The following is a 23939-nucleotide window of genomic DNA, read 5'->3' on the forward strand; positions in this document are numbered from 1 at the left end:
GATAGTCACACTGCAAATGAATCCTACACGTGGAACAGATGTTTATTGTGCCGGCGATCGCTCAGATCATCCCTGGTATTAAAACGCTTCTTGGCAAAAGGCAGCATGAAGGGAGTGTGCGGTTGAAACGAGCAAACGAGGCCCAATTCAGCTTGAAATTAGTTCAAGTTGTGTTTTAAATATTAAAAACAGACTGATCCCACTTATTATCGCAACCATTCAGTCCATTCAAAGGCCGGTGGATAAAACCAACCACCACACGGAACAAGTGCAGCACTCTTTAAGGAGATAACGGAGAAATTAAATGCCAGGCGTGATCAAGGTCAAGCCCACAAAGGCATCTCCAAATTACCTGCTGTTCCAGTTATCACATCTGGCATTAGGGAGCTTAAAGTCCAGGGGACCTCACGCAGCCCAGCTGGAGCTGGTGATCGGAACAATTAGCTTTCCTGAAAGCACTTTGTGAATGAAAGTTGCTTCCACAGAAGGCAAACATAAAAAGCAGACTGGAGTCCTTTCTAAAAATGCATCTTGACAGGCCACAAAGCTTCTGGGAGAACGTTCTGTAGACAGATAAATCAAAATGAGAGCTCTTTGCCTGTTTGTTGAGTCACATCACATCTTTCTCCACATAAGAATCAATGTGAAGCGAGAACAAAATCCCCACTGTGACACAGAGAGAGGCTCAGTTACGTTACGGGGTTGTTTTACTGTGTCGGGCACAGGGCGTCCATCTGTGATGGACGCAGTCAAATCAGAGGGACATCACGTATATAAATGTCCTGCTGCATCGTCTGCAGGACATTTAGATATTTCCCTTTAACAATCTGTGACCTACACACAAGTACCTGCACATCATTTTAAGTCCACCCACGTTATTCCTGCTTCTCCCTAAACTCTTCGTGGCCTCTCTCTCTCTCTCTCTCACTCGCTCGCTCATCCCCACAGAGATAGACATAATCCAGCATTCATTCCAGTTCGAGGTTACCAATATTCCCCCGAAGCCGAGCAGCTAAGGGCAGGATCACTCTCCTGTGATGCTGATATTCCGGTCAAACTACACCCGACGCTCCACAAACTGACGAGGAGGCAGTTTCCTCCGGCCAGCTGTGCAGCTGTGCACAGCAGCAAAGCAAAGCGATGGGCGCGACACGCTAGTCGCGTCGTGATGGAGACGATCACGCGGCAGAACTGGGTCACTCGGCGGCGTTTACAGCCCGTGTTGTGCTCTGCACCGCCACCTTTTAAAGACTGTTTGTGAGCAGGACGTGTTATTGAGGCCTCTCCCAGGACCGTGGCTCCTGAGGGACGCCCGTGTGCGCCAGAACAGCCGATGGAAAACATGCTGATGGGAGACCTGGCGCTGCTCATCATTCAGATGGCACGTTTAAGCACGAGGAGACTCAAAGGGCCTGTTTTTATTGCACAGGGCTCTTATGAGCTTGCCTCGTCTGCTCCATCAATCTGAAGCAGCAGCGCCGTTACCCGGAGCGACGAAGGACCGGGAATCACAGCAAAACACTTTTATCCTTACGGCACGTATAAGGTACAGGCAGCGGTGATGCTTTAGTGGTCCGATCAATTTCTCCTGCAGTTTAATGATTTCAGCTGTGTTATTGCTCCTCCGCGGCTTTAAACGCAGCAGTAACAACCTTGGACCATATTGTGAATGGTCACGTTGGATTTTAAATGGTTATAAGACTGTTTAAGCAAGCTGATCAACTTTTAAAAACATTAACACCTGGTGCATTTAGTATTGTGACCCCAGATGTCAGGACACACGCTTTGCAGCTTGTTCCCACTGACACCTGTCCACCTGTATTGGAATAAACTGCAGCAGGTTGGGTTTGCAGCATTAGTTACCGTGGCAACATGGCTCATCATGATCTCAAATTTATATACTGATTTTACAGCCTGTCACAGAAAAAGAATTTCCACTAAAACAGGTGTAATTAAATTATAGTTTTTAATAAAAAACTAAAACTGTGAGACAAAAGTGACGTTATTCTATGAAACACACAGCAGCTCTACATAATTTAGCATCTTTTAATCAGAGTCACGCTTCGGAACAGCCACTTTATTGTAAAATGAATTAACTGATGTCATCAGTTCATCCTGTGCACATCCTCGTAACACAGATGCTGATAAAAAGTTCGCCGAGCATAATCACTGAGCACGACAGAGGAGGACAGCTTCATTTGAATAACATCACACGAGACTGCAGCAGCATTAGGAGCTCGTTTATCTGCGAAGGACGGCTGTCGTCACCTCTAAACGTTGCACGTGCATTTTCTGTATTAAAAACACCCCCCCTCCCCCAACACACACACAAAAAAACACAATACAGCTTCAAGAAGTCACAGCACATAATTAAATGCAACAACGATAAACTGTGAAAATGTATTTATTTTGGGGAAATTCCAATTGTGAAATTTCCAAATGTGAGGCTGTTCCATTTTGATGAAAGGTCTTCCTTCCTCACACGCCGTCCTTCTGCCACGGTCACAGGTGATCTGAAAATACAGACAATCTGTATTTCACAGGGATGCAATATGACACGTCACACTGTTGCTTCCTATCCGAAGATAGTGATTAAAGTCCAGGGAGACTTAATTGCTTGTCCGCAACGTTATTAAATGTACAATGAGGGGGGAAAAAAACATCACCAAGCTAATTAATGCACCATCGAGGCAGCTACACATCATTGGCTTCATATTTAATTTTCATTTATTCAGTCAGGACATTAAAGCAAAGACACCAGCAGGAAGAATCACGCTCCTTTTGAACATATTTTAGTTATTTGAAGTGAGAATAAACCATAAGAAAGCATTTAATAAGTAATCTCAAGTGACTTACAGCTGTAACTGGAGCTGCTATAAATGTGTATAGATTTAATTCTATTGGATTCCAACTGGGTCACACGGCTATTAAAAGTGCAAAGTTACATTAGTCCAGTCTGACAGCAGTCTGCACGTACGATGGCCACTGCTGGCGGCCGATGAAATGCTGGAGGAGCACCTTGTTCCATTAATTGTACACAATACGCAGCTGGCAAACGTTGGAAACTCTTGACATGCCCAGTTTGAGTGCGATTTATATTTAGTGTGTATTAAGAAGCTTTTATCAACTACTATGAATGATAAATCCCTGTCAGTTTCACTCGACATCCTACAGTGTGCTGCATGAGGGGATTTCACACTGCTGCACTTCAGAGTGGAGGGATGAAACATTTACATTAAAGCCAGGAGGAGGATTTCCTCAACACTTTATAGCTTATTATACGGTACACAAAGATTAGAGCTGTGAATTATTGCTTTCACACGTTTAACCAGTATTGATCAGAGTTAAAAAAAAAGAACATGGTCCAGCGGCTGATTATTTTGATTGATGCTCCTAACAATTATTTTACTATAACAATGATCTGAATTTCCATAATGACCAAAAAGGCAATTTGCTGAAAGTCCCATTTTAAACACTTAGTGTGAGCAGCACATAAAGCAAAGAGCAGCCCTGAATGACTACCTGCTGTTCAAACACTTGGCTTGGTGCTGCTGCTCCCGGTGTGAATGCCCCCAGCAGTAAACAGGCATGGACAGCTGCAGGCAGCCTCCACACTCAGCACTCTGAATGATAAAAAGCTGCTGCAGGAATCACCTGCCTCCTCGCTAGAGACACAGATTACACATTTCAAACTCTCTAGCTCTGGCTGTCTGTCAAGCCTCCTCATACCCATTAACGGTGACATTTAACTGGAGAGTCACATCCAACATGAGAGAAGAATCAAAGAAAGCAATGCTGTCACATCTCTCCGCTAACAATGTGCAGTTTTGAAGATTTGCCAGTTTTAAGAGGATCTTCTAGCTCCTTGTGAATAAATGCATCTGACCTTCTGAAACATTGGGATTCTATCTTGTTAAGGTAAAAACATGACATCATTAGTTCATGATTCATTCGGTTAACTGGATTGGACTTAAATATTTTATGCACTGCTCCACTCAATGAAGCTGATCAAGACCGGTGCTGTAAGGCACACAACATACCATGACCTTAAAAGCTAATTAGGCTCTTAATTGATTTCGCTACCTCGTGCATACAAATCAAGCCTATGTACTGTAATAAAAGGTCGAATGGAATCGTTTTGCCTGCAAATGTTAACACCTACCTTCCTGAACCGAAGCTTTTTCCAATTTAAACTTTTTTCATAAATGGTGAATAAGTGGGTTTTAATCACCTGAAAGTCTTCAGTGGGCCTTTTAGCACACATGCCTTCAAAAGCAAGTAAGCAGGTAAACATTTGACTTTAAATCCAGCCAGCTTCTCCTCTGATCTTTAGAACCAAGGGACCCACACAGGAACCAGGTAAGCAAAAACACCTACAGGCCCTGATGTCTCATTCATCAGCCTGAAAGCCTCTGAAAGCCTCAAACTCTCGAGGGTCAGGTTGGAAGTTCCACAGCAGGAAGGATAAAGCTGACTAATTAAGGCGAGAGCCTTGCAAAGACAAGAAATATGTATGTGAGCATAAGGACGCTCACCCACAGACACGCATAGCGACGTGACACCGGTCAGCGAAGGAGACCTTTTTAATCATGGCCTTTTCATGCGATATTTCTCATTACAGTGCATCGGTTTTTGTCTCCTCTGTACTACTTGTAAATTGAATATGTTTTAGTTTTGGTCTGCTGATGATACAAAAAAAAGTTATTCAACAAATGTCCCCTTGAGCTTGGCAAAGTAATTTAGTCCCTTATTTAAAAACATAAGCAGTGCATAAAAATCAGGCACATAAAAATTTGCTTAAATAAGTCGCTGCACATTATAGTGCATGTTTTTATATATACACAGTACACAGACTATAACGTGCAATGATTTTAAACATTATATATGGGCTGCGAGGTAATTAAAGTATCTTTAATTACCAGGGTAAATAAATAGATGAGCAGAAATGCATATAAAATAAATTGTTTATTGCCGTTCCAGTCCAATATGCTCGCTGTCTTTTTAAGAAAACACACATATGGCCATGCAAATGAACACGCAGTGCGATCATCTTATATTGAGATCGCCTGACAAACTACATCTGTCCTCAGTGTCTGAGGATGACGTATGTTCCGTCATGTGTTTGCAGTACGCTCACTACTGAGGACATCTGCCCGATGCATTCTTAATCATGTCCCTGCCAAATGAAACAAGGATGAACAGTTGCAGTGAATTTAATTAACCTGGAAAGCATCTTCTCCCTCTCTCTCTCTCTCTGTTTCACTCGTCTTGCTTATTCTTATTTTATTGGCAATTCTCAGGATCTTCACTGTATCTGTTATCTGAGCATGGCCTTACGTTGGACTCCTCACTCACTAACAAGCATGCTCTCAGAGGAAAGGAAGTGAATAATTAGGCTCCTTCCCTCGGTAAGAAAAGCTGCTGGTGCCCAGTCAAGGCCTCATTCAATACATGGATGACTTGGCTGGTGGGCTGGCACAAATTTAAACATCTCTGTCTGAATGCACGTGTGGACATGGCTGCAAGAGGACAGAAAACAGCTAAAACAGGATGGCGGACATCACTGTGTGGCAGTGCTGACAAACAGAAGTCTCCCTCTGTGTAACTTTTGGCCATTCTGCCGTCACCCCCTCCTGCATACCAAGCACAGAGCACAGGGAGCTGAGGCGAGGGCTGGGAAAGAGCTCTGACGGCATCAGCTAGAGCCAGGCTCTGTGCCCGATGTCTGTATTCAGTGACACACTCGACAGACGGGAGTGGGAACGAGGTTGTGCTTCGTGTGGGAAGGGCACTGATAACGAACATCGAGGAAACAAAAAAACAAGGTTGGTGTAATAAATCCCAGCAGTGACGCAGCAACGCATTCACGAGCCAGAAAGGAAATAGGTGATACTTGCTGGTGACTTCCGGTGGTGTATGAATACAACTAAACGCATGAAAGACCCAGCTACAGCATGTCAGCACTTATGAAAGACCTTTGTTTTTGAATATTAGTATGTACAACTATGTAACAACTATGTTGGTTACATAGAGAAACTCTTTAGTTTCACAGCAGAGCAGCTGCAATAGAGTGAAAACCCGTCACGGATGACAGTGAACCAACGAAAGAAGGCTTTTTAAATAATTCAGTATACACCAGTGGCAATAACTATGACCAGCTGTAAAACATTTATCATCAACCAGTCACCTCAGCACATACCATTTGTTTTTTGGCAGCTTGTTGAGCTGCACTGTATTTGGCTGTTGACAGGCACCAGATGACAAAGAATTGATTAAGCTAATAGCCAAGCAGAACTGAGATCATTAAATCAGGCTCAAATGGCAACGACAAGAAAGCTCAAGTAGAAGCCCTTGCTTAGAATATATATATGTGATGGTGTTTATCTGATGGTTAAACACAAGCTTATTTAAGCTCTGTTAGGTTAAATTTACTGAGCGTGAGACTCCCTGTAGAAAAACAGTTGTCTGGAGACTGAAGGATAAAAACAGAAATTTGCTGCCCAGAACTAATATTTCAATCATCTTTTTCATCATTTCCAGACAAACTGTCCACAAGGGAGCTTTCAAAAACATAGGATTTAGTGCACAAATGATTTTACCTATAAAAAAATCTATGCTGCCACCTACTGGACATCACAGTGAAGACCTCGCCACTGTTCTGCTTAACATTGAACTTACTATTGATTTCTTCAATATTCTTCTTACCTGGAAAAACGTTTTGCCCTGTAGAGGATCACGAGAAGCTGATGCCTCCTGCAGAGCTGTAGTAGCCTGTACAATCTGCAGAATATCTCTGAGACAGCTGCACAGAGTTCAGCTTGAACTCTCCAAAATAATAAGAGTCAAATTTCTGTAATAAAAAAGCAGAGGTCTAAATTAATTAAATGAAAAGTAGTAATATAAAATTTGATCATTGTAGCTTTGTGCATTTGAAGTTAATCTCCACACTGAATTTAAAAAGAAAGCAAGAGTATATTTTATTTTCTCAAACCTTTAATATATTTCTGGCATCGAAAGCCTCTCGTTCGCCCACATTTTGCCTTCCTGGGACGCTCGTGTCTTCAACTGGAAAAACACCATAGTATAAAAGACAACTTGACAATGGAAAACAGAAAATGGAATATCACAAATAAACATGTACTTGGTTCTAATAGTACAAGTTGAAATGTGAAGTCAGACTCAAGTTCAATTAGACTGTGAAATAAATCTGGTAAAAAAGGACTAAAATTGAATTTTAATTGGACATGTCCACATGTTGTCCACATGCTGGTAAACAAACCCTCTCCTTCGCTGTGGTATTCTCCAGCCAACTTGATCTATGGCCAAAATGAATGAGGCCATTGTCCGAGTACTTGGAAAACATGCTGCTTGGTGCACATAAACAGAGCCGTGGCCCAGCACTAAAATAGCTGTCTGATGCCGCTTGTTTTCAGGAATGTGTTGTTGTAGCTGTTCAAGATTCAGCTTTGTCGTCACTGCTTCTTTTACGCAAGCCAAAAGATAATCAGGTGACATTGGCAAACACATTGAGGGCAAAAGCTACCACTGAGATCAATACCATTCACAGATTGTGTCTACAAATTATTTGTTGACCTGTTTTGAGTGTTGTATTTTTTTTACCTGTGGAGTCCTTCCTGAAAAGCGTGTTCATCACGGTCCCATGTAGCTTCACTCTGTCCCACTCTCTGACCATCAGCCCTGAAGAGACAAAGTGCTCTACCAGCCGGTCCGCAATCACTTGCAACCTGAAGTACATAAAAAAAACAAGGTTACATAAAAAACAAGCAAACAAAACAGACTTTCAAGCAATTGTATGACGTACTTGTCTGATCTGTCTTTCACATTGACCTTGGCATACAACACGTCAACCATGGCTGGGTCATCATTCATGTACTCTATACCTGACACCTCCAGAGGCAGGGGATTTCCTTCTGTGATGTCCCTGACGACACAAAGCACAAAACTGATTTTATAATTCACTTTTAATGACTCTCCACATTATGTTTTCTGATTAAACTGATAACATGGCAGTATGAGCATGCTCCTTCCTACCTGATGAAGGTTTGACACTCGTGCAGGCGCTCACATGCTTGTTTGACCTCTGCATCATTTAACAGGGACAAGGTGCCGATTGTGAGGTGAAGTTTTGCAGGGTTCTGAAAAATGCTTTCCTCCACTCCGTGATCCTAAACATCAGGTCACAAGAATCACAAAATATAATACAGCTTTTAAAAAAATGATTTCAATATATCATTAACATTCATACTATATATTTTCTTTACCTGTGAACTATTCTGCAGCACCTCTTCTTTAAATCTCAGGAATCCTTCCTGAATTTTAGGATCATTCAAGGGAAATGACAAAAAGTGGGTGAAAGGCTGCTTTCTTCGAAAATTCTCAACAAGGACTTCGATTCGCGTGACTGCGGAGGAAACTGCAACTTTGTGGGACCCTGTGATAACTGTTAGGCAGATAAATAACTTTACTTCAACTTTTTTTTTTTACTTCAGTTCAAATCTATTTTGTGACACAGCTATTGCATTCCTCACCGATCTGTCCTTCCAGTCCTGGTTTTGGGATGCTGATAGATGTTTTAGTGTCAGACTCTATGCGCCTGCGTGTTTCTCCTTTTTTACCAATGATGTATCTGCATGGAAACAAGCAAATAGAAATCACAAACACGTATTAAGTACAGTAAGGTCTGGACAGACACTGCACACTTACATGTGTACTTATTAAATAACTTACTTGTAAAGAACACTTGGTACGTCAATAGCACAGCGGTATCCTCTGTCAGTCTGCTCAATAAAGTGGGTATCACACACATCATCTGCTGCAAGCTCTTCGTTGTCTAAAAATAAAAAAATACAGTGAAATAAGCAAAGTCACTGCTTCTTTAATAATATGAGCCACACATTTACAAGAAATATCCATTAACATTTCTTAACTTACCAAGTGGCCCTGTGCAGGAAAAATCATCTTCTTCTTGATAATGTTCTTCCTTAATTATATTTCTTCGGTACATTCTACCGTCAATATTAATAAGAGGTGGACGTAAAACGTCCATGTTGAACTAGCTAGTTAGCTAAATGTGAAACTAACTTACTTAGTTGTGCTTAGAAAGCTAACATGCGTAGGTAATTTAAGCCACTAACAACTTAGCTATTAGAAAGAAAGAAGTGTTCATTTGCTAGTTGGTGTGTTCGTTAGCTAGCTAGTTGCTCATGACGTTCACCTTAGTGAACGCTCGCTTTCCGTGTTGATATGCGTTAGTAGATCTATAAATAAAATAAGACACGCGTCCTTATGAACCACGCCGCTAGCGAGCCATCCGCATGGTTTACAAATCTGCGGTACGGACGTCATCGTTTCAAACGTAAAACTGCGTGTTTGTCGTAAAGTATTGGTTCGACATCTGAACAAACAACACAAGTGATTCCGTGGATTTCAATCACTGTAATATAAAGAGGAAATCAGAGGTAAGTTGTTGTTAGAAAGCAGTTTGCGCGGTTTCTGTGTTTCTGGGTAACAACCAATAAACGGTCACTGTCTACATTGGTGCTAGGAAGCTAGTTAGTTAGCTTGCTTGCTAGCTACCCACTAGTAGCATTTTCTGTAGCGGTGGCAAAGACGATTTTTGTCATTTTATTGTAATATTTTTACTTTGTGTGCGTGTTTTACAGTTCCTGAGACAATGGCAGCGTCCTCTTCCTCATCTTCCGCTGGAGGAGTAAGCGGCAGCTCGGTCACTGGCTCGGGATTCAGTGCATCAGAGCTCATCCCCCCAAGAAAAGTCTTGTATACATATCCTAAAGGCGCAGGTGAAATGATGGAAGGTGAGATAAAATACAGTTAGAGTGTTTTTTCATGACCTGTCAGTGTCATCTCAGCTTGCCAGGCAATGGGGAAATAGTACACTGAGAAGATACTGGGTCATTTACGGCAGTTGAATTTAACTTGCTATTACTGCTCCTGCAGTAAGAGGCTCTATGTGTGTTTGAAACGCCCATGTAATGACTCTGGACATGTGTCTTCTGTCCATCTAGAATTAAGATCAATGAGTAGATACAGACTAAAATCCTTGAGTTCATAATACCATAAGCTAATAAAGACGACTTTGTTAATGTGTCCCTTTAATTTGTTTTTATGCATTTCTTTGAGCTTATCTCTTGTTCCCTTGTGTTTCAGGAGTGTGTTTTTCTACATAGTTTTATGGATATTTAGTTTCTGAATCAATATTAAAAACATAATGGTAGTTCCAGTGGTGTCTTCTAGACAGTGGTATGCGTTAATAGAGAACTTGTTAGATCTGGCTTGTTTGTGTCCAGTAGAAACTTTTGAACATTAAAATGATTCAAGATTCGAAAAACTTTATTAATCCCAGAGGGAAATTGCTCTGCACATTTATGCTTATGATTGCTTTCACTTAGTAGAGAAGGGAAAATTGAATGAGTCAAACGACCTTGGTCTGTAATAATTATAGTATTATAAGTTTCTGTTTCTTTACCTCAATTCTCATTTTGATAATCCATTGTAAACCTGCTAAAACTAAACATCTTAAAGTCTTACAAATCTGGCGTTTCAATGTCCAGCTTTAACCAAAGCCAGTTATTACTGACAGTCATTCTGTCATTCTGCCATCTCCAGCTCACCATTATCCCTGCACGTAGGATTTGTTCACAGGAGCAAAGGCCATCTGGCTCATTCCTTGTTTTTGCCTGTCTAGCACAACATTACCTAATTAATGTGGTTAGTTTGGCAGCAGAAAGATGCAGGTTAAAAACAGCCAACAGAGTGATTAAAAAGGGCTGCAGTGAAGCTGAAAGCCCTTCGCTGTTTGTCTCTGTTATTTGTTTTTGTTGGCTATTTTAAAACTGTGAATGACATAATTTGGAAAATTACACAATATTTAACCTGCAGTTCATTCTTGAAAAGTAATATTTTACCTTTTCCATCATTATTTTGTCTTATGTGTATTTTCAACTATATTTATTAAAGCCTTACTTTTGTGTCTCTTTTATAGATGGCTCTGACAGATTTTTATGTGAGTCTGTATTCAGCTACCAAGTTGCCTCAACATTGAAACAGGTTAAACATGGTAAGTCAGTAACTGTATATGCAAAATAGGTTCATTTGGAAGATGCTATCCAGTTCTGCTATTCAGCGGTTTCTGCCTATCTTTCCAGATCAACAAGTATCTCGAATGGAGAAGCTCGCAAGCTTGGTGGAGGAGCTGGAAGCAGACGAGTGGCGCTATAAACCGATTGAACAGCTTCTGGGATTTACACCCTCATAAAATAAAAGAATATAGATGCCTTTTAAAAGAGAGTGGCAGATGCATTATTTCAGTTCACAATTTCTAGTTCATCTTCATGGTATTATTCTATATATTAAGTGTGTTCTCTAGATATATTGAATGTAATGTGTTATAATATCACGCTATTGTATGAATATGGTCCGCTTTTAAAATAAACATGTTTATTGTTATTAGCTTTTTCAACATGTCTGGCTAATAAAGGTGTTCTGCCAGTTCGAACTGCTGTTCGCCTCCAATTGAGGGCCCAAACATCTGCTGTCATAAAGCGCTTGAAGAGAGGCCCCTGAGTTTCTACATGGCTGCACTGTGTCTCATAAATCCCAGTTACAGTGTCTGTTCTGTTTGTGTCCGAGTCCTCCCTGCTGCTCAAACAGCACTCGTAGGAAAACAGAGCACCATTCTTCGTGTGTTGTATAGTTAGCTTTGTGTTGCCCGAATTTACGCATCTGTTGCTGAGAATGTCTCGTTTTCTTGAATCAGCTGTAATCAGTACATGCTGATGTTTTTCTCGACAAGTGAGTGTTCTCAAACAATTCAAGGGTGGGATCGTACAGAATGTACTGTTCTGGGTATAAAGGCCTATGCGCTGGCCGGCGCATTGCAAGACACACCTCTATCCCCTAGAGCTTAAATATCTTTTATGAGTTCAACAGTTCACATATGTCACTTTCTAGTAAAAACGTTTTATTCTTTTGCTTAAACTTCTGTGAGGTTTCTAAAAAGTTTATTTACGACCTGCTTCGAGTTTGAACTTTGCTCACAATTTTTGCATCCAAAAAAGGAACAAATGTTTTTTTTTCTCATCAAAATGTTCCTGCGCTACTCTAAATTTATAACATCCCCCCAGAACATACTGTGCCTACACGTGTTTATGTTTTTCACTTCCTCACTAATGTGAAGTACAGTCCGTCCCACTCACGTGTTGCAATGCGCATACATGTCTCTGGCCACTTTCCAAAAGCTTAAGCAAACACTTGAGTGGGTCTGTAAAGTATGGCTCTGCCTGACAGAAGCAGCAGCACTGCTTTGCATTTCGGTTTTTCTGTTGCGGTTTTCTTATTTATATTTTGGTATATAATTATCTGCGACATATTAGTCCAAAAAGTGCATTGTGATGCAGGTTTGCTTTATTGCAATGTAATGCAGTTAAAACACGTGTATGACGGTAAAAAATGAGAACTGACAATTGAAGATGTATGCACATCATTGCTGATGTTAATTTTCACAAGCTTAGCGTTGGATTATGCATTTGATTATGTGCTGCATGTGTCTTTGTGTGGAAGATATTCTGATGTAATGTTTCAGCAAAGCAGGTGACGTAATGCGCACTGCAACACTGAGCCAGCTGAGTCTGGCCTGCATGGACTGGCTCAATGCACGTGCAGCACAGGCATTTATTTCTGCCTATGGCTGCATATACCATACAGAACAAAAAGAAATTTAGGCAGCTCCCAGTGTATTTCCACAACGTTTCTCAGTGTATTTCCATAATGTTTTCCAGTATTTTTCCATGGCTGTCTCTGCTATTCATTGCCCCAGACCCCCCTTTCTCTGCCTCCTGTTTGTCTCTCTTCTCTTCTGGCAAGTTACCAGGCAAGAAACGGCGCAGATGGCGTGCCTCTGTTTTTGATTGGCTGGCTGCAGGGGAGTGGGCGTGGCCTCACAAGCCCCTATATAAACATTGTTGCAGGACAGACCGCAGAGCTTGGCAGCTGGTGAGAAGGCAGTCAGACGCGCAAGTGTCCAGACAGTTGCTTTTGCAAACAATAACTACAACAACATCGACAATAGACACTGACGAGCGACGTCTTAAAATAACATGTAAGTATTATTTAACTGTTTAACCTGTTTTAGCTAGCATAGTAGCTAATATAAACACTTTTGCCACTAGCTACAGTAGCAGCATCCAAACAAAGATGCTCATGCTTCAAATAACATTTATTTACACCTTTCTTAATTGCTGTATTCTCAAAGATGATGATGATGATTATTCTCAATTGATTGTCCGATCGCTCATCTGTTTTGTTTTTTTGTCTCCTCATTAACAGCTGACCCGAGGAGCAGCTCATCCTGTTGCAGAGGTCAAACATGCCTTCTCTCTCGGCACCCAGTGATTTCAGCAGCTCACCCCCTTCTCCAGTGGACGGCAGCACCAGAAGGTTGTCCTGGGGCAAGCTGGTGCAAAAACTGGCCGATTTCAACACATCTCACGGCAGCAGAATGGAGTCGGTGTCCACCAATGGCAGCAGGAGTGATCTCTCAGATTCGGGTAAGCAGTGCTGCAAATACATGAAACAACTGAAATGCATATACGTGGATTCTAATTGGATCTAATTGTAGACCACTGTTTCTTTTCAACAGGGTCAGACTTCTCCTGTGAACTCATGCCGTCTAATGAAGACCTGTTCTACGGTCCAATGGAGGAGACGATCCTGAAAGAAGTAGTGGACCTTATTGAAGGAAGCCTCAGAGACGCCAAAGACTCAGACTGCGCCTTGCGATGCACTAAACTGCTCATCCCAGAGAGGCTTCTGGAGCACATCGGGCAGGAGCTCCTCCATCTCGCAGCTAGCGAGCCCTGCGGATTGAGGGGGGCTCTCATTGACCTCTGTGTGGAGCAAGGTGCCGCCTGCGAGAGCATGGGACAGATATCCGTGGACCCCTACCTGGTCCCCACCTTTCAGCTGACTCTGGTGCTGAGGCTGGAGTCAGAGGGGCTGTGGCCTAAAATCCAGGGACTTTTTAGCACAAAGTCTCCTTCCACTCCAGTTGTGAGACAAGTTATTAAACTTAGTACAGGATTCTGTGTGATCAAGAAGAAACTGTATAGTTCTGAAGAACTGCTTATTGAGGAATGTTGAGAAGAGACTGCTTCATTGTCTGTGTCCAGCAAAGCTCACATAAGGGCCTGGTTACTTAATCCATAAGTATATAATGCCTTTTGAAGTGTAAGGACTGGCTCATGGTGTAGCCTGTTATCCCTACTGTAAAGGGAGTGGCATTCATGGTACCTGGGGCCCAAGTTTCTTTAAAGTTGCTCTTCGCTGACATTCAGAATTTTTCCATTGTAATGTGTAAGCATCACGCCGTACGTGGTGGACAGGCATTTTGTGTGTATTACCTCAGTTTCTATTGAAACCATCAAATGGCAGCTACCTATACAATTGCAGTCCTTAAGGATCATTGCATTCTTTCTGTTAAAGCAAAGGATTGAACTGTTCACCAAGCGACCTGTAGTAACTGCTTGAATTTTAGACATTGACTTGTGCAGCTTATGTTCAAGCTCCTCCTTTAACTTCATCCTGTTCTGCTTTCAACTTTATTTATTTGATATTCAAATACTCATAACATTGCACTTTTTTTTTACTTTCGTGGTTGCAAATAAATTATTTTTTTTTACAACTGGTGTCCTATTTCCTATCAATAATATATTTAATTGGTCTAATTTAATCAGGAGTTGTTTAAATATCTCGAGTAAATATATAGACTTTTATTGTTAAGTTCTATATGTATTATCTACCAAATCATACCATTATTGAGATACAGTACCTGTTGAACTAAGGGATACTGTTGCGCAAAGTAGGAAAAGTGTCAACTTTGCAAACACAGAGACAGGAAGCCGTGACGTTACACCTGCTGAAAACAGCTGAGAACATTTTGCGGTGAAAGAATGTGACGCTGAAGTTCCTGCCGGCCACGTGCTGCACGTCTAGCAAAAAGGCAACGTGCACAGAGCCGTGTTTCCATTTCCTGCTTTCAAGCAGACACAGCTGGCGGAGTTTGAGTCAGATGTGCTGAATGAGCGCTTGATTCCACAAGCCGAGCTTGTGCCGGCCGAAGCAACGAGTCGCACCTTTAGGAATTGATATTTATTTTCATCTGGGAGTAAAAACCTGGTGAAACAGTGAGGAGAATCTTTGCTGATCATTCATTTCTTAAAAATAAATAACACGAAGAATTATGACAAACACAATGAGTGACAGTAATGGCTTCTTACACAAATGATGCCCATTAGAGATAATACACTCCATAAACTAAAAACTATGAAGTCCCACTTTGTGGGTAGGCACGTCTCTCTCTGTCTCTTGGAGTTTAGTGTGAGTTGTTATTTTAATATAATTTACTGCCTATTTGTAATAGAATTAAAGGAAGCAAAGTGCAAAGGGGCATTTACTTACTGCTCTCACACACAGAAGCACAAGATAAATGTTGGGTGTTCAGGTGAATAGCCAACCTAATACAGGAGAATGTTTCATCATCAAAGGTTTCACATTTTTCCTGCATAGTTTTCAGAATGTGCATTGACCCTAAATCTCCAAACGCCCCCCCCACCCCCCCGTCTCATTCTCCGTTACTGATCTGACTGCACAAAACTAAAGAGGAAGCATTCGCTGTGGTATCTAATAAATTGCTACATACAGTAAATAGTATTTGAATGGCTACTACATTGCTATTTCACACTGCTGCCAACTTGATGGGGTTTCAAGCCCATATTTCATTATAGGGTCCATTTTTGTTAAGTGGCTTTTGTTTATATTTAGGATCTACATATTAAAATTCACATTTTCAACCAGTCTATGTGGTCACTTGGATGCAGACTGATGCCGGTTGGTTCTTGCTCATCTTCAGTCTCCACTTGTCGAAGCGTATCTATTTACAGCCAATAAGCTCTGGTGTTGATTCTAGAAACAAAGACAGTTTAAATGAATCACTGCGTCAAAACATGTGATGTAGTCACTGCGGAATATGTTCAGTAATGAGTAAAATAAAAAAGGTGTCATCAGGAGAACTTGCTTTGAAAGCAGCTTCAACCGTGTAGGGAAGCCGTGATCTCGGACAGCTTGGCGCAGCTTGGCGTGCGGGCCCTCTGCGCTCTTTGGTACAGATCCGTGTCTCCAAAATAGCGAGCTCTGTAAAGCATGCCTTCCTCTGCAGGAGACAACAGAACAGAGCTATCTATGACGGCTATATGAGGGGAAATACAACACGGTGTCATGGCAAAACATACTTTGTTGCTTCTCCTTCCAGCAGTTGTTGCGAAGATTAGAAATATAATCATCCTCCACCGTTTGCTCCACATTCCTCAAATTGCCGCCCGTGAACTCTTTGGAAAACTGCTCCCCTACATAATATGGCACTTTCAGGTTCTCCGTCAGCCGCTTCTGCGTATAACCTGCTGACCTGCATGAAAAGAGGACGACGTGTGAGAGAGCGATCATATGACTGAGCGCAACACAGGGATGACGAATCTGGCACCATCTGTCTTTGTTATGTTGCTCAAGACTCATGACTGATAATGGGACGCGTATATGAAACGCAAGCGGGGGTCAACATGGGGAGGGGCACGTCTCACTGAGACGCAGAAAGAGTCTATGATTAAGTGGAAACAACTGACATTAGCAACCATCAGGGAATGAAAACAGGTTGGATTATGAAGAATTTCAAGTAATATTAATTTAATCTGATTTTAATGCCTCGCTATTTGGCGCAGGTTTGTTGTGGCATTAAGCGTCCATTTTAGGCAGATGTTCAGGTCAAGGATGAGACTCACGGCCTGAAGCTGAGGCTGTAGGGGGGGCTGTTGACCATTATCTGGCTGAGCGCAGACACAATAACCAGGATGAGGATGGGCATGACCTGAACGAAGAGAGCGAGACCTCCCTGCGAAAGAGCACACGTCAAGACACGGTTCAAATCAGCTCAGCTGCTTTCAAAGCCTTTAAAAGGCACCAAACGTGCTTTGATTAAGTGTGATTGAGTGCTGCCCCCTGCTGTCCACAACGGCTGCATACATCATCAGACAAGGTGCACTCACATCCCGCTGTCGCTCTCTCCTCTCCCGTCTTTGGTGATGCATCCTCCCGTTAGCGTAGGCGTTAGCATTACCTAGGATAACGCAGCACACGCAGCACTTATTATAGTTCATAACCCCTGTAACAATGACAACATTGTGTCTCACAACCACAGAGCGGTGACACTAACTTGTCTGGTAACTTCCTCCAAAGAACATGTTGAAGAGCTCCTCGGGTGAGATGTCCGGCTCAAAGGTCCCGTTGTCTGGGCCGCGCTGTGACGGGTGGCTCCTCGCTTCCCCGCACTGATCGTACTGCCTGCGCTTGGTGGCGTTACTCAGGACGGCGTACGCGTTGCCGATGGCTGTCAGAAACGATGACGGATGATGGATCCGAGCACGGCGAGCGTGTGCTGCGTGACGCTGGCGTGTGCAGGTTACCTTTAAATGCCTCCGTCGCACCTGGAGCATGATTCTTGTCTGGATGGAATTTCAAAGCAAGTTTTCTGTACGACCGCTTTAACTCGTCCTCAGACGCGTCTTTCTGGACCCCGAGGATGTCGTAGAAGTCTATGCACTGCTTTATCCTGTGTAGAAAACACATTAAGGCCTAACACAGAGAGGACTGCTCCCTTTGGCCCATCAGCTCTACAGGACGTACCTCCTCACGGCGTCTAGCTGCTCTGTGGTGTACGGTTTGAATGTGTCTGAAGGCTTGTCTTCACTGGTGCTCGGCCGCTGCCGGGGCCCAGCGGTGCCACCGAAGCCAGAGTGCCCCCCTTGTCCAGGTGCAAACCCATTCTTTGCCATCAGGTCCAGCAGGACTAGGGCACAAAGAGCAACGGTGGCTAAAGATTTACAGACATATATACAGGTATACAGCATGGGAGAGGAAGAAAGAAAAATAAAAACACTTCAAGCCGTGACATAAGCTACAGCTAATGATGCTGGGAAATATCAGGACATGTGATGCTGGAGTGACAACACAATGAGCAACAAAACCGGCTGCCGCTGATGCAGCTGTCTTGAAATGACATCATGACATTCAGCTAGCGAGCTGCGAGAGGCCGCGGCCACGCGCTCTGCACGCTTCATCCGGGATGCGGGTGATGCCGCAGGTGCTGATGCCGCGCGGCTCCCCGGCTCCGGAGCCGCCGCTTCGCCAGCAGCCATCTTGACTCACCCCGCGCTTTCTCCGTCGGGAACAGCCGCTGCGCCTTTTCCAGGAACCGCTGCGCCTTCTCCGGCTGCTCGTTGGCCAGGGCCGCAGTCGCGATGTCGATGCAGCGCTCCGCCTCGTCCCTGTTTACTTCCATTGCAGCGGGACAGCAGCGGCACCGGCAGCGGCTAACTGGACCAGAAGTAAATAAAGACGCCTCCTGGTGACGTCATGTGGATGCTCCTGATAGAAAGCGTGTCAGCCGGCGACATGCATGTGTCAGTGTATGTTGCAGTTGCTGGCGTTTTGAAATATGTTAGCTCCGGCTGCACCAGCTGAGCGACATCGGCTCCCTGTAATACACGGTTCCCCCATTAGATGGCGCTAAAGCGCCTGTTTTCGAATGTAGGTCATGCACACGAACACCCGTGGGTGTGTTAACCCTTTAAATCTGGGCCCTGCGTCCTCAGTTCAACATTATTTCCATCTTTGGCCGAATCTTTAATCACGGGACTTTACTCAGCAACATCAGTGATCCAGACTGACTCTTTGCCTGAATATTAGACAGGCATAACAGACTGTGGTATCATGAGAGACAGCAACCCTTCTTTAGTACTACATAAATATTTGTATTGTGTTTCTATCAAATCAAATGTTAAATTACGAGGCATTTTTGTGAAGGTGGGTGAGTAACGCATGACTGAGCATCCTTTATCCTGAGTGGGTGTAGTTTCATGTTCGGCGCTTGATTTATCACGGTCAAATTTAACACCTCGCCTCACTGTTCGTGTCTCTGCAGATTCATATTAATCATTGCGTGAATGGAAATGGTCCAGCAAATAAGGGTTTTGCACATAGCATCATACCACTGAGAGTAGCTGGAGGGCACGAAATGTTTCTTAAACAAACGTAAATGCTTCAAAAGTGTGTTTGCAAACTTGGGGGTCATGTCATAATTTTCAGTTTTACATACTCTTGCAATAAACTAGCACAATAGGGGGAAAACACAGCAGGGCTTGCCATACGTTTGGAAAATTTGGGAAACAGCTAACACAGGAGCAGACGGACTTGAACGGGACATTAACTTCATCGTCATATGTCACCGTATCAACGCTGTGGCGTGACGTGATGTGCAAATCGCCTGTAGATGTGTGGCTGCAGACCGCAGGAGGTTAATACACATCTGGCTGCAGGATGAATAAAAAGGTGAAACAGCAGATAAGGAGGCAGCCAATCAGAGCCCGAGCTGAAGGCGGCATCCGAGCGCTGATTGGTCCGTCGCACCTCCGGCTCCAACTCCCATTGATGCGTTTTCCGCAGAGCCGACTGTCGCTCTCCCTTTTTGGGTTACTGTATTTTGGGGTTAGACACAATTCGCCTCCCGTTAAAACCGCCACGCGTCCGCTCGTTCGCCTTGTCCGGTGAGTTATCCGTCGGCCGTCATATTTCCCCTTTTCGTTTTTTTTTTTGCTCCCCACAGGTGTCACGTACGTGGCATCCCAGTTTGAGCAGCTGCCGTTCGATGGCGCACGGGCGATCAACATGTTCGCCGCGCGGGGAGGGCGCCCCGCCGCTCCACCCTCCGTGACGCGGGCGCGACACAAGCGCGCCGAGCTGACCGATCTCTCTCCTCTTTGGCGCTTAGAGCATCACCGAGCCGCAGCCGCAGCCGCGATGACGGAGACGGAGACGCTGGAGAAGCGGGCGCACAAGTCCAGCAACGGGACCGTGTCAACAGAGGCCGGCAGGGACGATGTGTTTGATCCCACGTACAAAGCGAAGGAAGGCCCCAAACCGCCCATGGTCATCGTCTGGAGAAACGTCATTCTGATGTCTCTGTTGCACCTGGGCTCGTTATATGGCGTGTTCCTCATCCCCTCAGCGTCCCCTCTGACCTTGCTGTGGTGTAAGTAAGACAACACAATCTACCTCTCCGTATTCTGTATTTTTCCACGGTGTGTGTGTGTGTGTGTGTGTGTGTGTGTGTGTGTGTGTGTGTGTGTGTGTGTGTGTGTGTGTGTGTGTGTGTGCAGATCACAGCTTCTGCATGCATGCAGAGAAGCGGCTACTCTGATCTGTGCATGCCCCCCCCCCCATGGCAGAAATATAGGTTTTAGTGCCACAAACAAAAAGACTTATTGAAAAATAAAATAAATATCACTTTAAACAAAATGTTGCTAAATCTTCACGTGAATTTAACAGCATTGATCAAAATATGCACAAATCCATTTAAATTTATCTCATACTCATCTGATAAATGGTACAACCCATTTTATTAAGCAATGTTATTACTGTTAGTTATGTAAGGAGCGGGTGAGAATAATAAGTTTTAACTCTAACTGATGTGTTTTTACCACAGCTGGAGTTTGTTTCTTGATAAGCGCCTTGGGAATTACTGCAGGAGTCCATCGCCTGTGGAGTCACAGGTCCTACAAGGCCTCACTACCTCTGAGGATCTTCCTGGCCATCGGTAACTCCATGGCTTTTCAGGTACTCCACCTCCCAACATGGACGATTCTGCTCACAGCTCGGTTGCCTCCGCAGTGGATCTGAACCTGTGTTACCTCCGCCCCACAGAACGATATCTTCGAATGGGCCCGCGACCACCGGGTGCACCACAAGTACTCGGAGACGGACGCCGACCCCCACAACGCCTCGCGGGGCTTCTTCTTCGCCCACATCGGCTGGCTGCTGGTGCGCAAACACCCCGACGTCATCGAGAAGGGACGAAAGCTGGAGCTCAGCGACCTGTTGGCCGATAAGGTGGTGATGTTCCAGAGGAAGTGAGTGGCCCAGATTCAAATAGAAGCCAGTGGAAGGGTTGTGTTTTAGTCATGACTTGGCCGCTTAATGGAAACTGCGTTCTCAGGTATTACAAGCCGTCCGTGCTGCTCATGTGCTTCTTCGTGCCCACGTTCGTGCCTTGGTACCTGTGGGACGAGTCTCCGTGGGTGGCCTACTTCGTCCCGGCGCTGCTCAGGTACACGTTGGTGCTGAACGCGTCCTGGCTGGTGAACAGCGCCGCGCACATGTGGGGGAACAGGCCCTACGACAAGAGCATCAACCCCCGGGAGAACAAGTTTGTCACCTTCAGCGCTATAGGTAGGGAAAAACCCACGCGTTGCTGTGCAAAGTGAAACTAATGCCATTGGAAACTCAAGCAGGGTCTCATCTCCTTTTCTTTCTTTCTCACAGGAGAAGGATTTCACAACTACCACCACACGTTCCCCTATGACTATGCAACCAGCGAGTTCGGCTGCAAGCTGAACCTCACCACCTGCTTCATCGACCTCATGTGCTTGCTGGGCCTGGCCCGGGATCGCAAGCGGGTCTCCCACGAGATAGTGCAGGCGCGGCGGCAGCGCACGGGCGACGGGAGCCACCGGAGTGGCTAAAAGTCAGTGGAACGGCCCGAAAAAAAAGAATCTCCAGTCCCGTGACGACTCTACATTTTTCATCCTTGGGGATCAAGTCAGCTTCATGGGGGCCTTGACCACATTTTGCTTGTTTTTGTAGTTTTTGTAGCTGTAACTAAACAAAACGTTCCAGATGGATTTAAAAAAAAAAAACACATCTTGCTAAATGGGCCTTGGTTTGTGGTTCAGTCACTTCGGCCGAGGTCTTTCTAAGGTGTTTCTAGGTTTGAGGTAGATACATTTCAAAGTTGAATTCTCTGTTGTTTTTTGCCACATCGGTGTGATGTGCGTTCCATCATGCGGGATCAGTCACGTATTAGTCGATTACCAATGAAAACACACAAGAAATGGAGCACGGAAATGTGGAGAAACGAAACGCTAATAGATCAGGTACGATACTGATTGGACACTGATACTTCCATTGTACTTTAGGGCAAGTTTTTGTAAAGTTGGAACATGCATCCACCTTCTGAGTTCTGTACGATCTGTAAAAAAGGCATGAGGCTGCAAATCACATTCAAAACGTTGTAAGCTTTATTAAGACTTGACACATGATGGGAAGCGTGAGGGAACCCAGACCTTTGCCAAACCCAGGCGCTTGTTTACCATTAAATTAAGACTGCCATTAAATATTAACACTGAATGATACACTACCTGGACGTTTGAGGCGTATACGCGGTGCTGTCCGCACATCTGCAGCCACCTCAATGGAAGCTTCTCTCAGAGATTTTAACCAGTGGTGGTTTTCCAAAAGAGCGGGCCGACCGTGCATGATGTTATATCGTGGTGGTGTTGTAGTGAGCTGTTTTTATACTCTGATGGCTGAACCTAAGCTGTTTTTGTACTATTTACTGTGGAGCTGCGTCACTTTTGGATCACCACAACTGTTTCTGTAACTGGGTCTGGTTTCCCTTCAGGGTCCCACAGAAAGCTGATTGTTGTGGCAAACCTTAAGGTGCATCTGTGATTATGTACATCATTCTAGTGTTGCTAAAGGCTGATATTATCTTATTTATTATCTCAATATATTTTCCTTGCCGACTAAATCATATGTATTATTCTAACATTTTCTGCACATTTAGCAGAAGGTCTTATATCGCATATTTCAAATTGGAGCACATATATTTTTTCCCCTGAGTCAGGAAACAACCCAATGCCTTATGACTTGCATTCAGTTCTGATGATCTTCACACTCTGTAGCTTGAGACAAAAATGTTGAGAACCACCAAAATGAATCGGATCCAAATCTGCGCTAACAGGCCAAAACACCAGGTGGAACCTTTTTTATATTCTCAACCCACGTGAGCTTTTATTGTAGGTAAACGGTAGCATGGTCACATCAAGGTCCTGTAGGTGAAAATAGAGGTTCGGATACAAATGTCACGTCTGGTGCAATCGTTTAATCAGACAAAGGCTGTAACTTGGGCCTTGACGGACGTGCCAACTAGTTTCTACCAGTCACAGCACATCAGCTGTCACGAGGAAAGTTCGAGCACAAAGCCAAACCAGTCATGCTGTCTACAGCGCCCCTTTGAATGAGTTGCTTAAATTTAAATTGTATTACTCTGAAATAAAGTTCACCATATTTTCCGCACACGTGTGTTGTTGCTTTTCTTCCTTATTTATTTTCCTCTTGCTTTAAAGTGTTTTTAACTAGAGGCTCAGGTGAGAGTCATCTGAATGATTAAAGCCTATCTTTGCCCAACCAGTTTCATTGCTGACATAAGTCAAACGCATCCTGTCTATTCATTTTTTGACTCCAATGAATAAAGTGTCCAAATGGGCTGCACGGGCAGAGAGGAATGTAGGACCAGCGTGTGGAGCAGAGGCTGGTTTAGATTACATAAGCCATTTCCAGACTGATGAGCACATCCTGTGTGAAAGTTACAGTTGCCTGCAAAATGGCATTGCCATTGAAAGAATTAGTCATTGATCAGGAATTAGATTAGATTTTTGCCTGCTTTATCTCAAAACTGAACATTCAGCAGGCTCTAAAATATTATTTTAAAATCTGCTTTATAAGTTGATAAAGCAACAGCAGTTTCCCAAATAAATACTATAATCTAAATGTAAACCGGAAGTGCAAGACGAGCTCAAATGAAGAAGCACACTGTCACTTAGAGCAGAGCGTGACTAACATAGAACGATACTGTGGTGTGATGTGATGTGGTGAAGTATATTAATATCACCCGAGAATGACATGAGCGAGGTCACTGCAGTTCAAACCCCCCGAAACGTTCACGCCACGCAGGTCAC

At 43.8% G+C, this 23939-nt stretch overlaps 5 protein-coding genes across 6 annotated transcripts; 3 read left to right on the forward strand and 2 right to left on the reverse strand.

Annotated features, from left to right (window-relative positions):
- Positions 1–2388: 2388 nt before the first annotated feature.
- ascc1 (activating signal cointegrator 1 complex subunit 1) lies at positions 2389–9234 on the reverse strand. Of its 2 annotated transcripts, none has more exons than XM_029133639.3 (10): positions 8953–9231; positions 8749–8851; positions 8550–8647; positions 8283–8461; positions 8053–8186; positions 7823–7942; positions 7621–7745; positions 6992–7065; positions 6706–6850; positions 2389–2513 (listed from the first exon to the last, which is right to left on the reverse strand). In XM_029133639.3, exons 1-9 carry the CDS (start codon positions 9065–9067, stop codon positions 6734–6736), a joined length of 1065 nt encoding a protein of 354 aa, XP_028989472.1. In that variant the 5' UTR covers positions 9068–9231; the 3' UTR covers positions 2389–2513; positions 6706–6733. The 2 variants fall into 2 exon arrangements, with proteins under 2 accessions (XP_028989472.1, XP_028989473.1); XM_029133640.3 differs by lacking the exon at positions 2389–2513 and adding an exon at positions 2520–5176 and having other exon boundaries at positions 8953–9234.
- A 93-nt stretch (positions 9235–9327) lies between these two features.
- anapc16 (anaphase promoting complex subunit 16) lies at positions 9328–11536 on the forward strand. The gene is made up of 4 exons (XM_029133643.3): positions 9328–9479; positions 9684–9836; positions 11024–11098; positions 11187–11536. The coding sequence occupies exons 2-4, from the start codon at positions 9695–9697 to the stop codon at positions 11294–11296; spliced, it is 327 nt and encodes a 108-aa protein (XP_028989476.1). The 5' UTR covers positions 9328–9479; positions 9684–9694; the 3' UTR covers positions 11297–11536.
- Positions 11537–12979: 1443 nt separating this feature from the next.
- ddit4 (DNA-damage-inducible transcript 4) lies at positions 12980–14719 on the forward strand. Its single transcript, XM_029133642.2, has 3 exons — positions 12980–13138; positions 13366–13586; positions 13679–14719. The coding sequence occupies exons 2-3, from the start codon at positions 13406–13408 to the stop codon at positions 14176–14178; spliced, it is 681 nt and encodes a 226-aa protein (XP_028989475.1). The 5' UTR covers positions 12980–13138; positions 13366–13405; the 3' UTR covers positions 14179–14719.
- A 452-nt stretch (positions 14720–15171) lies between these two features.
- Positions 15172–18745, reverse strand: dnajb12b (DnaJ heat shock protein family (Hsp40) member B12b). Its single transcript, XM_029133638.3, has 9 exons — positions 18292–18745; positions 17770–17932; positions 17550–17695; positions 17300–17473; positions 17133–17203; positions 16869–16978; positions 16326–16498; positions 16112–16246; positions 15172–15999 (listed from the first exon to the last, which is right to left on the reverse strand). Exons 1-8 carry the CDS (start codon positions 18422–18424, stop codon positions 16125–16127), a joined length of 1092 nt encoding a protein of 363 aa, XP_028989471.1. The 5' UTR covers positions 18425–18745; the 3' UTR covers positions 15172–15999; positions 16112–16124.
- A 797-nt stretch (positions 18746–19542) lies between these two features.
- scd (stearoyl-CoA desaturase (delta-9-desaturase)) lies at positions 19543–23277 on the forward strand. Its single transcript, XM_029133637.1, has 6 exons — positions 19543–19688; positions 19913–20173; positions 20627–20757; positions 20845–21050; positions 21137–21369; positions 21463–23277. The coding sequence occupies exons 2-6, from the start codon at positions 19942–19944 to the stop codon at positions 21660–21662; spliced, it is 1002 nt and encodes a 333-aa protein (XP_028989470.1). The 5' UTR covers positions 19543–19688; positions 19913–19941; the 3' UTR covers positions 21663–23277.
- Positions 23278–23939: the final 662 nt, after the last annotated feature.

The sequence above is a fragment of the Betta splendens genome, chromosome 19, assembly GCF_900634795.4.
Source record: "Betta splendens chromosome 19, fBetSpl5.4, whole genome shotgun sequence".
In the NCBI taxonomy this organism is placed as follows: domain Eukaryota; kingdom Metazoa; phylum Chordata; class Actinopteri; order Anabantiformes; family Osphronemidae; genus Betta; species Betta splendens.